Raw genomic sequence first — 13,288 nt, forward strand, 5'->3', positions numbered from 1 at the left:
TTCCCCTATACTGTTTTTTAGTAATATAACCCCAAAAGTATACGGATATTCATATCCATTTATCGATCGTTCCTTCTAATTTTCCTATCCCGAGGATCTACAACAGTAGCGAGGTGTTTCAGGTAGGATAAATCTCCCTGTTAAGAGCTTCGTTTTGGATAGAGAACCGAATCTACGGTAGAACATAAGTCCAATTTCCATGTCTAATTGAAAAGCATTGCTCTGGAGGCTACTAACCAAGGTCTCTATTAAGTCTGTTCTTCAAGGAATTAACAATAACTCACGCTTTTAAAAGCTTTATATAATTGGCAGTAAGGCTCATTCCCCCTCTGGTCCTCATTCATTACATTATTTTGCAAACGTTCGTGCTACCCAGGATCTCACATCCAGTGTGACGTGTTTTGACCTACTCCAACTCCCAGCCTACGTCTACCTACCGAACCCAGCGAGCAACTGTCAATCTGGCCTAAAAATTCAAATTCCTTCAAAACCAACGTCAAATGCCACGGTCCGTAAACTTTCGCCATGCGCCAGGCACCAAAGCGAAGGCACCTGCGGAACCGATGCGTAGCAACGGACGTCATCGGCAGGTTCGGTTCACGGTAGGAACTATTTACCCCGTCGCTATAGTAACCGTGCGGTTAAGGTTTCTTCAATAAGCACGTTGCCAACGCGGCAATGGGTTCCACGGTACTTTCAGTGCACGGGAAAGTCAGAACCGTGGCCGACCATACGGGTCCATTTTCACGTTTTCCTCCCGTGCGGTCAGACCAGGTCGCTTGTTTGGTGCTGTCTCCCGTGATCTAGCTCAAGCAGCGTGTGCTCCGGCGTTTTCAGTAAACCGTACCGGAGAACCGTGTGTTTTGAGCTCCAAGCGTGCGTGCGTGCGCCTTTGCGTGTGTGTGTGTGTGTGTGCTTGTGTGTGGGCGTGTGCAGTACATGGGCTTGTACTGCAGTGTTTTCGATTGCCAGTCACCAGTTAGTGCAGAAATTTTCACCCTTTTTTCCAATCAGCCGCACGGCTGGTATTGCCCCATTGTGTGTGCGCGTTACTGACATCCATCGCACCATAGACAACAGCAACAAAACGTGCCCCTGCCTGGAGAGCCGGTAGCTGGCAAAAATCCGATTGGCTTAGTAGTTTTAGTGTTGGTGGTGGTGCCGACTAGAACCCCGTACGGCTAAGTGACGTACCACCGTTCCTTCCGAATCGTACCGACGATTTGTGTGTGTTGTTATGGTGCTTACCTTTTGACAGTTGGCTAATTATTGGAGATGCGTTTGTGTCGTTGTTTCGTTGCTCTTTTCCCCTAACCTCTCTTTAGCGCTAATTCCTAACCTTATTTCTATTTCTATGCGCCCTTTCCTACCATTTCCCGTACAAAACATGTACCGATGTCAACCATCGCTTGTGTTCCGCATGTTCGGCTGACATTGGAAGTGCTTTCTAGAAACCGTTTGTTTGTTGTTTGTTGCTTTGTTGTTTTACATTACTACTTCTGTGTGTGTGTTTCATCTCGTTTCACCCTTCGGACACGGACCGAAAAACCAGTGTCACTTGTTGGTGCAGCGTGTACTAATGAAATGCTTTTGTGTTTTCTTTTTTTGCCATGTTCTCCTGCTGCTAACTCCTGCCGTGCTTTTGGCTTCCTGTCGACTTAACCATGATTAACCGGCCCGCTGTAATGCCCAACATCGGATCAACGTACTTACGCGTCGGTACCCAGCAGCCGACGGAGCTCCCAGACGAGGACTTTATGACGAATCCTTCGCTGGCCATGGACGCTTGTTTCACCGCTTTCGATAAGGATGGGTAAGTAGTGATATGAAGGGGTCGTAGTTAAGTTAAGCAAAGATGGATGTTTTCCACGAAGGTCCATCGGATAAGGAAGGATAAAATATTTGTGCTTCGCCTATCTAACGATGTTGAGACTGAATTTTATTTTGATATGTTATACAAAACGTGTAATGAGAGTAGCGCTAGTGAGTGAGTTGAAGGTGAACGTGAGGATTGTGCCGGTGAGAACATGCCCGTGAGAACAGTAAAGCTCCTGTCCTTATTTCCCCCCCCCCTTTTTTATGCAACTTTCTACAAAGCCTTTCGAAGGACATGCGATAAAATGGTTATTTTTAATCTGTAATAATTTGAAATTATCCTTCCACGCTATCGTAAAACTCCAGTACTTGAGGCCATGAAATCAGCGTTCATACTTTTCTGTCTGTACACCTTTCCCGAACCCCCTCATCACGGCGGCAAACTTTCTTTCTGGTGACATCTGCAATTCACGTGCCTTGGTTGAAGGTCTCGCTTCTTGCGACGACGAATGATGGGGTTTCGACCATTTGTTTGTATCCCTTTTGATGGAAGCGCGTCCTATTGAAACGTTGTGTGCCCGCGGCACAACAAAGCGCGGCAAACCGGAGAATATGTCGCAGTGTGGGATAAAAATAAATCCCATTTTATGGCAATTCAATAAAATGCACTATCGCGCTACCGTGAGGCGCTTTGTTGCCCCACCCCCAAAGGGGTCTTTGTCGACCATCAGAGAGTTCCGTCAGGATGGGCGAGCGTATGTTTCCACCCGGTACCGCGGTTGTACGTACCTTCTCACTCGAGAAATTCGCATTCTGCAGCAAATAAGCGGCATCGGGGGTAAGGTTGATTGGTTGATTTCATGCCATCGGTTTTATGTTCTCAAATGAGCGAACGATTCCGCTCTTGGGGCTGTTGGCTGTGGGTACCTCTTTTATGTACCCGTACTGTGTATTTGATGGGCGGGTGGGGGATATAAAAATTGACACTTGCGTGTTCCACTTTTCACATTTCAATGATTCACTCTCAACACTACAGGATCTGTGTTGTGTGTTTAATCCGGTTTTGATTGCGGATGGTTAAATCAATCTTTACGATTGCATTACCATCATCACCATCCCGGTCCAGGTGCATCGGTATGACGTGTGGTTGCACTTTGGAACTCGAATAGTGGCAGCAAAACGATTTAAATCAATCGTAAACCGGGGTATGATGATTAGCATATGCTAAATGCTAAATGGAGGATGTATGTGTGTGTGTGGGAATGGAAAAAGTGACTGTTAAAGGGCATATCAATTATTGCCATACCACTCGCACTACAACATTCGGTGGAGGAGAAACAAAGCTAAACGAGCGATTGGAAATCGAACTGTATCGATCGTGATATACATTCCTGCTCATCATGAATCATATTTCTGCACATTTTCCCTCCATACTCAGCTCCCCCCAAGGGGTGGGGAGCCGGTGGGAGCATACATACATATCCTTTTCATGCTGTCAGGTCACGTACGTGATCGTACAAATCGCAGCAATACACCAGAACCAGAAACCAGCTACTGCGGCGTGGTGAATTGATTTTGATTTATAGCCCTCCTCCCACCCCCCCCCCCCCCCCCCCCCCCCCCCCCTCCAAATCTATTTCTCCTATGTGACACATACACACACGCACGCTACACGTTATGCATGTTCTTATTTCATGCAAATTGTCCTCCATTTATGGTTGATGGTACCGATGGATAAGGCTTGGCAGAAGATCCAGCTACTGACAACTGGATCGTCTTCTGCCACGCCCACCAGTCCACAAAATGTGTGTGGATAAAATTTCAAATCATATTGCTGCCGTGCTGCCATCGGGAAACGGGACAGAAATTGTTCGCTGTTGAAATATGGGAAGGAGAAAGCAAGAAAAAACAGAACGGTTTTACAAAAATTGCTTCCCACACGGTTTGTGAAAATTACGCGCGCACATCTCCTGTACGTACCAACAGAGGTGACGACCATGGTCACAATTTTCCTTTACACACCTCAACAAATCGGTGCTCTAGCATCCACTGCTTTTTTTTCGCTTCTTTGCGTACATGTAGTTGTTGTTGTGTTGCTGCAGGCGCCTCTCGCCATGGCGAAAGGAAAATGTATTACCTTTTGATCGGGCAATAAATTTCAAATTTTCTCACTGTTTAAACGCCCTGAACGACACTCACACATAGACCAACACACACACACAAACACTGTTGGTAGCACATCGTCACGGGGTGTATGTTCCGGTCGTGGCATGTCGAACCATTGAACGTGAAGCTTGTCGAAGTTTTCTTGACAAAAACTTCCCTACCCGCAAAAGAAACGGCTTCCGGTTTGGTGCCGTAGGTTTCAAACGGTCCGGGAAACGGGAGACGGTTCGAAAGAATAAGGGAACGCACCAAGAGCTTGGGTTGGAAAATTTATGTCTCACGCTCGGTTGAGATGTGACCTTCTTTTTTTTCTTTGGCCAAGGATGTGGTAAGCTGCCGAATGCATCGGAAGTTGCACGAGAGCACTGTTTTGCTCTTTTTTCATCTTTCCTAAAGATCCTCCCCCTCCCCCCGTGCTCCCACACCTCCCCCGATCATAAGAAAGGTAAGCCCGGGCTATAAAAAAGCACAACGGTTTCCTTCAACGCGTCCGCTGCAGCGTCGAGTGCAACAGCAACCAGGCGAGAACAGCGCAAAGCACATCCTATTTTGGCAACTCGAATCGCTAGTGTTTTATTCCTATTGTGTGAGGCTGTAAAGTTTTACGAGTGCCGGAGAGAGTGTCGTGTCGGATGCCCTGACTTTCGTTTGCCACGATTGCAATCGGCCCAGCGCACAGTGATTGTACGTTCGCGCTAAAATACCGATAGCATCGCGGTTCCCGTGTCTTACCCGTTTGGCTTTCGACACGTACCGTAGATAAATGTTAATCTGCCGTTTTTGGTGCTGGGATGCAATGCTGGTTTGGCGCGCACGGCAGAACACTGGCGAATTTATGGCAACAGAACTGTTTTTTCGGGACTCATCTTCCCTCGGGGATATATGCATGGTGGATGGTGGCTTTTACGATCGTTATTGTTAACATTGATGGGGAACCGGGGGTTTTATGGGCGAAAGTTTAAGCTTTCGATTGATTTGTGAAGTTAAGAGTTTTACGCTGCTGCTTTTGAATTGTGCCATTTTCTAACAAATGATAACTGCTACTATTTTCGACTTTGTATTTTAACGCGGGTTGTTATGTTCTGAGCTGGGCTCGTTTGGATATAACAGTTGAGGTAGTTTGTTTCTTTATCCGGAATGGTAGTTTTGAATGAGAATAAATTGGGCTAATTGTGTGTCTTATCGAAAAGTAAGTTAAAACAAGTGATGAGTTGGATGCAAACCATGTCTAAAAGTATGCAATGAAAGCCTTAAAGCAAATAAATTGCATACCTTTAGGCTTGTAGAGGTAGTAATAAACGAACAAATTGAGTTTAATTTTGTTTAAAATCTAACTGTGTCCGTGATAGAAGTGAATTGGAATAAATGTGCTATTTCCCGATTAACTCAATAAACAGAGGATGTATCATAATGCTTGAGGTATAGTCAGTAAACTTTCTGAGAGCTAAAGCGAAAGTAATTTATATTTGAAATTCCATCTGCCTGACCAATGGGTAATGGACGTCAGTATCCCCAAATACCTCCAGCAGTTTTATCATGCTTTTTCCCTAAGGGAGTTTAATGAAGCTATATCAAAACCCTTTATGAATAGAGAACTAAACTGTGAACATTGTAGAAATATTTACTTAATATTGTGCAGACATTATTGCGTACCTTAAAGGGGCCTTTAGTATATGCTCTTATGCTTTAAATAATAACAACTCTGGCACATCGCCAGATTAACAACATTCCTTCCTTGGCAATAGATTTTCATCCAGAAAAAAGACCTATCGTTAATTATGATTTATCCTTATCTTCATATGTCCTAGAGTTGGATATCCTATTGATTGTAACATTATACCTTTGCATGACATAACAACTGAAGGAAAATGCTTAGCTGCGGTATAAAAGAACATTTTTTCATCCCATTAAATTGGTATCATAAGGCACGAGATATTCATTTGCATGTCTGCTAGTGACGCGAAAGAACATCGGCCATTTCAATCAACAATTTGATATAATTGGATTGCATTGATACGGCATCGTTTTTTTTCTCTGCTTCCCAAAGGGCAGGAAGTGATAGTATGTAATAAAATAAAACTGCACAACAATTCTCGAGCCGAGGGTAGTGTCGGTACCGTGCAAAAGAAAAGGAACAAACAAAAAAAAAGAAAAAGGTCACCAAGTCATTTCCTTTTGCCAAAACTCCAGACGCCCGTCTCTGCGGGTTGCACTGGCAACATCGTCTTTATGTTCGTGCTGCTTCCGTGGCAGCCGGTGGTGGGCCATGCTCATGTTTGCATACTTCATCCAGCGTTCGCAACCGGGCGGTGGTAGTGCTTCACGCGCTCGTGGGTATATTTCTGTCCCAATATTTCCCTGTCCTCGCGTCAGCTTCATTCTATTGTGTTCGGGGTTCGGGTGTCGCCACGCCAGCGAGAACCAAGAATGGGTGTTTCCACGCTTCACACAAAGCGAAACACGGCTGGCGCTAGAAAGGTGTTGTCTCGCTATCGTTGCTACCGCAGATGCACAACTGCACAATGGGGTTGGCTGTAGCCCATGCCGCGGAGCAGCGAAGCAACATCGAGAGACAGTGACGGCCAGCCGGTGACAATGGAACCGACAACGAGTGACACTCGATTTGCTGTCACAATATTCCAGTGACAATGATTAGAGAAAGTCTGTCGGTGGTCCCCCGGTGCAAAGGAGGGGACCTGTGTGGACGTGTGAAAGGAGCAATAACACGCCCTGCCCTCCTGCCGCAAGCTTTATCAAAAGGAAGGAAGAGCGAGAGTGAGAGAGAAAGAGAAGAAAAAAAAAACATAGCAACAGTAAAAGAGTTGCACAGGAAGTGTGCAGGGGTTCGGTTCGGTTTCGGGGGTTTTTCATTTTTCTCGAACAACCGAACAGGGACGGTTCCCGGGGACGGGCCCACTTCTAGGCTAGTAAGTCCATGACGCTGACAGCTGCCTCCCTGTCCGGTGATGTTCGTGTCTGCTGAACTCCGATTGTGTGTGCCTCCATCGTCTATTGTTTTCGAGCCTGGCGAGCATCAAATTGGAAGCCTGTCATCGCTTTCGGTATGTGTGTATAGCTGCCTTAGCCATTGTACCAGGCACACGAGCCTGCACACGTCACTATTAATGGCTGGCGTGTTATGGGAAGGAGAACCGCTTGGCAGGCGGGTTTTTGCTTAGGGTGGATATTATTTGCCACCTAGCTAAACTCACCCATTTTCCCGCGAACTAATTTTGCCAGACACGACCGTCTCGTGTTGTGAGAGCTTTTCCATTTTAAGGGACGATAAAGGATGTTATTGGCGGTGATAGTTTGAGCCTTTTTCATGAGGAAAAAAATGCAACACACATTTGAGAAGGCAAATGTCTTCATAATCTATAGACGGTAGGGCTATTAGGCAATAAATGGGAATCGTACGACGATGTTAAGTAGCGTTCTTTCTTTAACGCCTAGATGAATGTGTTTAAACTAATCTTTTTGTACTGATTTTACACGATTCTCAATCGAGTTAAGTTTATATTGGTTGAATTTTGAAACACACAGCAATTTTTTTTCTTCAAAAAATTGTGCCTAAAAGCTTCTATAAATGTAGTTCCGTTATTTTAGAACTTTTTTTTCAAACGCATGTCCATCATTTACTAAATACTGGCTCGCGTTATCATAGCGCCTGAAAGTATGCAAATACTGTCCATAGAATTCCTTTTAATGGTTTAAGGAAAAAGTGTAGATTATTCTTGCCGATTTCTTTAACGGGTTTTAACCACCATTCCAGACAAAAACTCACAGTTTCACAAGTAAGAAATTCTTATTGTTCTATTAGTATTATTCGACTCTAATAGTGACAAACACTAAACTTTTATACTATCACTGAATATATCTCATCTAATATAGAGTATTTTTAGATAGATTTTTTATAAATATTTTGTTGAAACTGGCTCTTTCTGCCTTCATTTCTGTTTTATAGTCGACCACCATTAAAAATCACCTACGAGAAAAAAAAACTCACTACATCACTGTTGTAATGATCATTTCCTTATTCTTCATCTCATCCTGTTTCCTGCCCGCGTTTTCATTCCCCCGCACACGATCCACGCACACGGATATTAAAAGGTCCTTCCAAATGTCATCCAAACCTGGCCGCAAAAGTACCGCACAGAACAAATGAATCACAATTGCCTTTCATATAACGCAAGGGCAAGTTCACCGTTCGATCCGGTACGATGGGTTTTTTTGCGCGGGAGCGCACCATCAAGCACCATCAAAAAATTGTGCATATAAAGTGCAAAAAGTGCTTGCCCATTCCACCCGTTTCAGGCGGAGGGCGTCCTGTTTCCCGTCCAAAAGTTCGAATACGGGAATAACCGAAACCGCTCTCTCCGTGTGGGAGAGCCCCGGATACAGTCCCCCGGTCCGGAAGGCGGTGGAAAGACGAACAGGGGAAGGAAAACATTTCCGGATATCCGAAGTAATTTATTTTTTTGTGTGTGTGTCCTTCCTTGTGCTTTCCGAGGCCCGAGAAGAGCGCGGTGCTTGGGCGGTGTGTCAGCTACAGGCTCACAGCAGCAGCCGCACAACGAACGGGTTCGTTGATAAATTTCGATAGCGTGCTACCTTTTTCGGATGGGTTCACTTTTTTGTGGCCCTCTTTGGTTCACCACCACCACCACCAGCACCGCCAGTGAGCCGGGGCGTGCGTTCGTGTTCGTTCCGTGCTGCCATTTTGGAAAATCCGCTTCCATACGTAGGGCGAGGATTTTGTCTACCGTTTATTGAGAAGTATGGCGAATCCGCACGATTCCCCGGGTGCTTCGAAAGGTGGATCCATCTAAAAATGGAACCCCTGTTTCCTACCGTTCACCGTTTCACCCTTTCTCTACTGCTCAAAAGAGTTAAGGACTTGAGTGTGTGTGTGAGTGGGAGCGAGAAGGCACAAGAGCACAGGTTTTTTTGCGAACTGCATTTATCTACCATCCCCAGGAAGCCAGGGGTTATTGGACACCATTCGTCAGCTCGTGGCAGTGATCAGATCAAATAAATAAACCCACAGAGCTATGAGGGAATATTTCCTTTTTTCTATTCGCAATACCACACATCCCGGACACGTGTGTGTCCTCGTGTATGTAGATGCGTGTATGTGTGTGTGTGTGAGACCGAATAAAGGTTAGCAAATTTATTCATGGCTTGGAAAAATTGGTCCACTTTGGTGTATCCCGCAACCGGGGCGGTTTTCTGCACGATCCCATGAGCAACAAAATTAAATGAATCGAAATCGAGTTATATTTTCTCATTTGCGGTTATGATACCGCCATTAGTTTTCATCGATGAACATCAATTGTTTTCATTTATTTTCTGCACACCCGGATATTCGGAAGCTTACCAGTGAGGGTGAGGGTCCCCGGTATTCTATTTATGTATTTATTATCAAATTTTTACATTCTTCTCTCGGTAGACCACCAGGGTCGGAAAATCTCTTTAGCCCTTTCTTTTTGGTTTTGTTTTTTTTTATACCGGGCAAACGAGAAAGGTCGTCCGCTGGCCGGTGTAATGTTCTACTTTGTTCGCAAACTGGCAAGCAAACGGACCTTTGGCGCACATTTCACTGATGCATGATCCTCATCATCATCAGTTTCGTACCGTACCGTGTGTCCGCTTTGTGGAAAGATGGAAATTTATTACGGGTTTATCCTAAAGAGGGATCCCCTATTTCCTTGCTGCTGATGATGATGGGTGTAAATCCTTCTTTGTTTTACAGCGATATAATGTTTAGCCGTTTTTGATGTGTCTTTTCCTTAACATCTTCCCACCCTAACCCGAAGATGTTTCGAGTTTGCAGGTGAAACAAATGTGAACAAAACCTGTAATGACCAGGCGTCACTTTCAGTGGAAGGACATTTTCTAAATTTCATTCACCAGTTAGCGGTTCGCTGTCTCGTCAACCGGATACCACGTTGGTACCCGGTTGTCAACGGGAGGTTAGGAAATGGGTGGCAAGAAAAACACATCACATCGGGGTATGTGCTAATCGTGCGCTCGTTTATCTGCTGGCAACAATACCACCGTGCTGGGGGAAATAGTTTTCCGGTATGCAAAACACAAACACTCACACACGCGATATAATAAATCACTCATAAAGCGGTGGCAGTAAGATATGGCACTGATACGGGGGGGGGGACCATGTGCCGGGGAACGAAGCCGGTGGGTGGGTTCTCATGTAAATTGTTGTAGTTTTGGACGCTGCTCGACGTGTTGCTGGCACTGGCAGTGACAAAGTGCCGTTTGAAATGTTGTCGTAGCGGATGAGGGCAAATTTATGGTGCTCATGTTTTAAAACGCGCCACCGTTTCGTAAGTTGATGTTAAATAGTTGTATGACTGCAGTTACAAGAGTTTGTAGCACAAGCGTTTTTGGTGATTAGTTTGTGGGACACCTGTTTTTTGGTTGACCTGGGTGCGGGCGGAGGGAGAGAAGTTAATGTTTGATTTGGGCCGGTGAAAGGGCATCCGTTTTGTGCCAGAGGGGCATAAAAGTGACATTTGATACGATGTTGTGGTTATAAGTGGTCATGTTTTATAGGGATTAATAATTCAGTTTTATATCACGTGAAGCAGGGAAGTTTTTCCTATTAGACTTGATTGACATTAGACAACATTATCAGCCACAAATAAAAATATGTTTACTTTCTACATTAAAAATTATGTTTGTAGTAAGATTATACACATTTCTGTGATCTGTTAGCCAATGTTTTACTATTTTACAGAGCGACTAGGTCAGTTGGTAATATAAATTCATGGAACCCTTTTCTGCTATAATTTAGAAAAACGAATAATTTTTGTATGTCACAAGACAATGAAAAGCATAAAAAAGCTTTTGATTTCTATAAATTTCATTGAATTATTTCATACAATCGAAAAGTTTACGTCCAACTTAATAGCACACCATCTATTTCATGTTTGTTCTACGACGAAAAAATGAAAATATCCATACAAATCGTATTGTCTACTCGGTAGATATGAAGAAAAAAAGAACAAAACCAGAATTTTTAAAATTCTCATCTAAATGGTATTAGTTGGACAACTAAAAAAAACCCATCTTTCATGAAAGTTTCACGCAAATACGACGATGATGTACGATGAAAAGATGTACGCTTTAGAATTCGAAAAAACTAAAACTCCCATAAGGGGTATCAATCGAAAAATGTTAAAAATATTTAAAACATTTTTAAGTTTTTTCTTTTCTCACAAAATGGTGAAAACATTTTTTTTTACGCATTTTAAAAATTTCACGTCCGCACAAATTTCCTATAAAAAGATATGAGGAAATAAAAATGCAAAACTTACCCAGGTAGGCGGTCATTGACATCATATTGAGTAACGGTCCTGTTTGGATGAGATTGTGAACGGAACATTAAATAATGTTTAAAGCTACTTACAGTACATATCTAATACAATTGAATAAATTGTCTAACTGAAGAAGATAAATATAAAAATACATCTTTTTTCAAGCAGATAATTGTGGGATCAATAATTTGATTTTATATACTGTTGATCGTGGAATAACGATAGAATAATAACCGATAACGGCTGGAATAACAAAAGGAAATTAAATATCTCGAAAATATGTGTTAATAATAAAAATAATAATAAAAAGACTCATGTAAAATCATGTTTCCGTTCGCGTAGCGTTCGCCCATACAGCTTTATGCATACAATCCGCACACACAAAGCCCAAACAATAGTCACATATTAATCACCCATTTTCCCATCCACCGGCGGGGGATAGAGACTACAGAACAACGGGTTACCCCATGGGACGGCAAATGTGAGACGTCGTGTTCGATCGATCGAACCCACGACCACCGAGCGGTAGTTTCGTTCGGTTCGGGTGTGAACACATGAAATTCAATCAATCCCATATGCCACAAGACAGACGGGATGACGAAGCGAGAGCTAGCCCGGGCATGATTCGAAAGTAATTAGCGAACAGTTTGACGAGGCTATTCTTGAAAGACAATAATGGCAACGATGATGATGATGATATTTTGATGGAAATGAATAGATTTGCAAACCCCTCCCCATCGTCACCGGTTTGCCAGCGCCAGGGTGGGATTATGCTCTGCTGGAATTCGACACATTGCATCGAATTGGAAAGGATTGACGTCATGGATGGAACTCCCACATACATGCCCATCGAACGATGACGTCTGATGTGAAATTAAATCCAAACTGACCTCGGCAAATTCCATTAACGCTAGTTGATGAAGAATGGTATCTCTGGGCAAAAAGCGGTCCTACCCCGGAACTTGTTTTCTATCGTGTTGCATGTATAATTAACATCTTGTGCTGGCAATGGCAGCACGAGCATAAAAGTTCCCTTAAAGTAGCGTTTTGAATTGCTTGTTCGCGAGCACTTTACAAATTTCCCCTCGAGATGAACCATTTAGCTTAATTCGTTTTTGTGCTTAAATGATGAACCGTTTCTGGCAAACAAAAGCAACCGTCAGTGTGTGTGTGTCTGTGTGCGCGTGAAAAGTAACAGAGTGTTGCAAAAGGACGCATTCCGGGGTAAGTGAGTACCGGAAATAAAGCAACACAGTTCATTCAATGCACATACAATGCGCGCTCACCACCATTTATAAGGCTGCAAAAGTGCAGCAAAGAAATTAGGAAATGATGGGCCCCACACATACATAAAGGGGCCACCCCATCGGGCGGAAAAAGAGTTGGAGAGAGAAAAAGTTTTGCACTTGCGTTTCGATTTCATTTTCTTTTGAACTCTTTTTTTTCCTTCTTTCTTTCTGTGCCATTTCCCGCGAGACCGGCCGACAAACCCACTAGCCGGCAAAGCAAACGAGCGAGCACATGGTTCATGGCAATTAAACTTTTCCTCTCCAGCTGCTTAAAGGACAGGCCATTTTTCTTGAAACTTTCCACCCTCACTTCCGACTGCGACATCTCAGCCGCATCGTACATCGTAAAGGATCTGTTTTGCACGTCTTAAGCTAAAAACGACGACACGCTGCAGCTGGGTGCAATTATTCATGTGATACGTACCGATTCGGTAGTGGCTTGTTTCATTGCGCGCAAAGAAACTTTTATGACCATTGTTACGCTCTCGGGTAACCGGTGCACTTGGTTACAAACGCGTCATGTTGTGTATTTTAAAATTGTATTCCATTATCCGGGAGTGTTTCGGGGTTTGTACTTAAGAACCCGCTGGGGATTGGCTAGCCAAGGCAATGGGATGTTATTTGTTAGCCACCAGGCGTCTCCATTAACGGTTCTGTATGCAGCTAGAAAATGTTTTTAAA

At 43.8% G+C, this 13,288-nt stretch overlaps 1 protein-coding gene across 10 annotated transcripts in view; it reads left to right on the top strand.

Annotated features, from left to right (window-relative positions):
* The window catches only part of LOC125761436 (uncharacterized), a 57,869-nt gene that overhangs the window by 26,508 nt on the left and 18,073 nt on the right, over positions 1-13,288 (top strand). For 3 of the 10 annotated variants that reach the window (XM_049422560.1, XM_049422569.1, XM_049422565.1), the window contains exon 2: positions 1,728-1,813. In XM_049422560.1, the coding sequence (XP_049278517.1) occupies positions 1,728-1,813 (86 nt within the window). Of the gene's footprint in view, positions 1-761; positions 979-1,002; positions 1,241-1,727; positions 1,814-13,288 lie in introns of those variants that run through there. The other 7 variants (XM_049422563.1, XM_049422570.1, XM_049422566.1 and 4 more) reach the window with 5 other exon arrangements.

This window comes from Anopheles funestus, chromosome 2RL, assembly GCF_943734845.2.
Source record: "Anopheles funestus chromosome 2RL, idAnoFuneDA-416_04, whole genome shotgun sequence".
Taxonomy (NCBI): Eukaryota; Metazoa; Arthropoda; class Insecta; order Diptera; family Culicidae; genus Anopheles; species Anopheles funestus.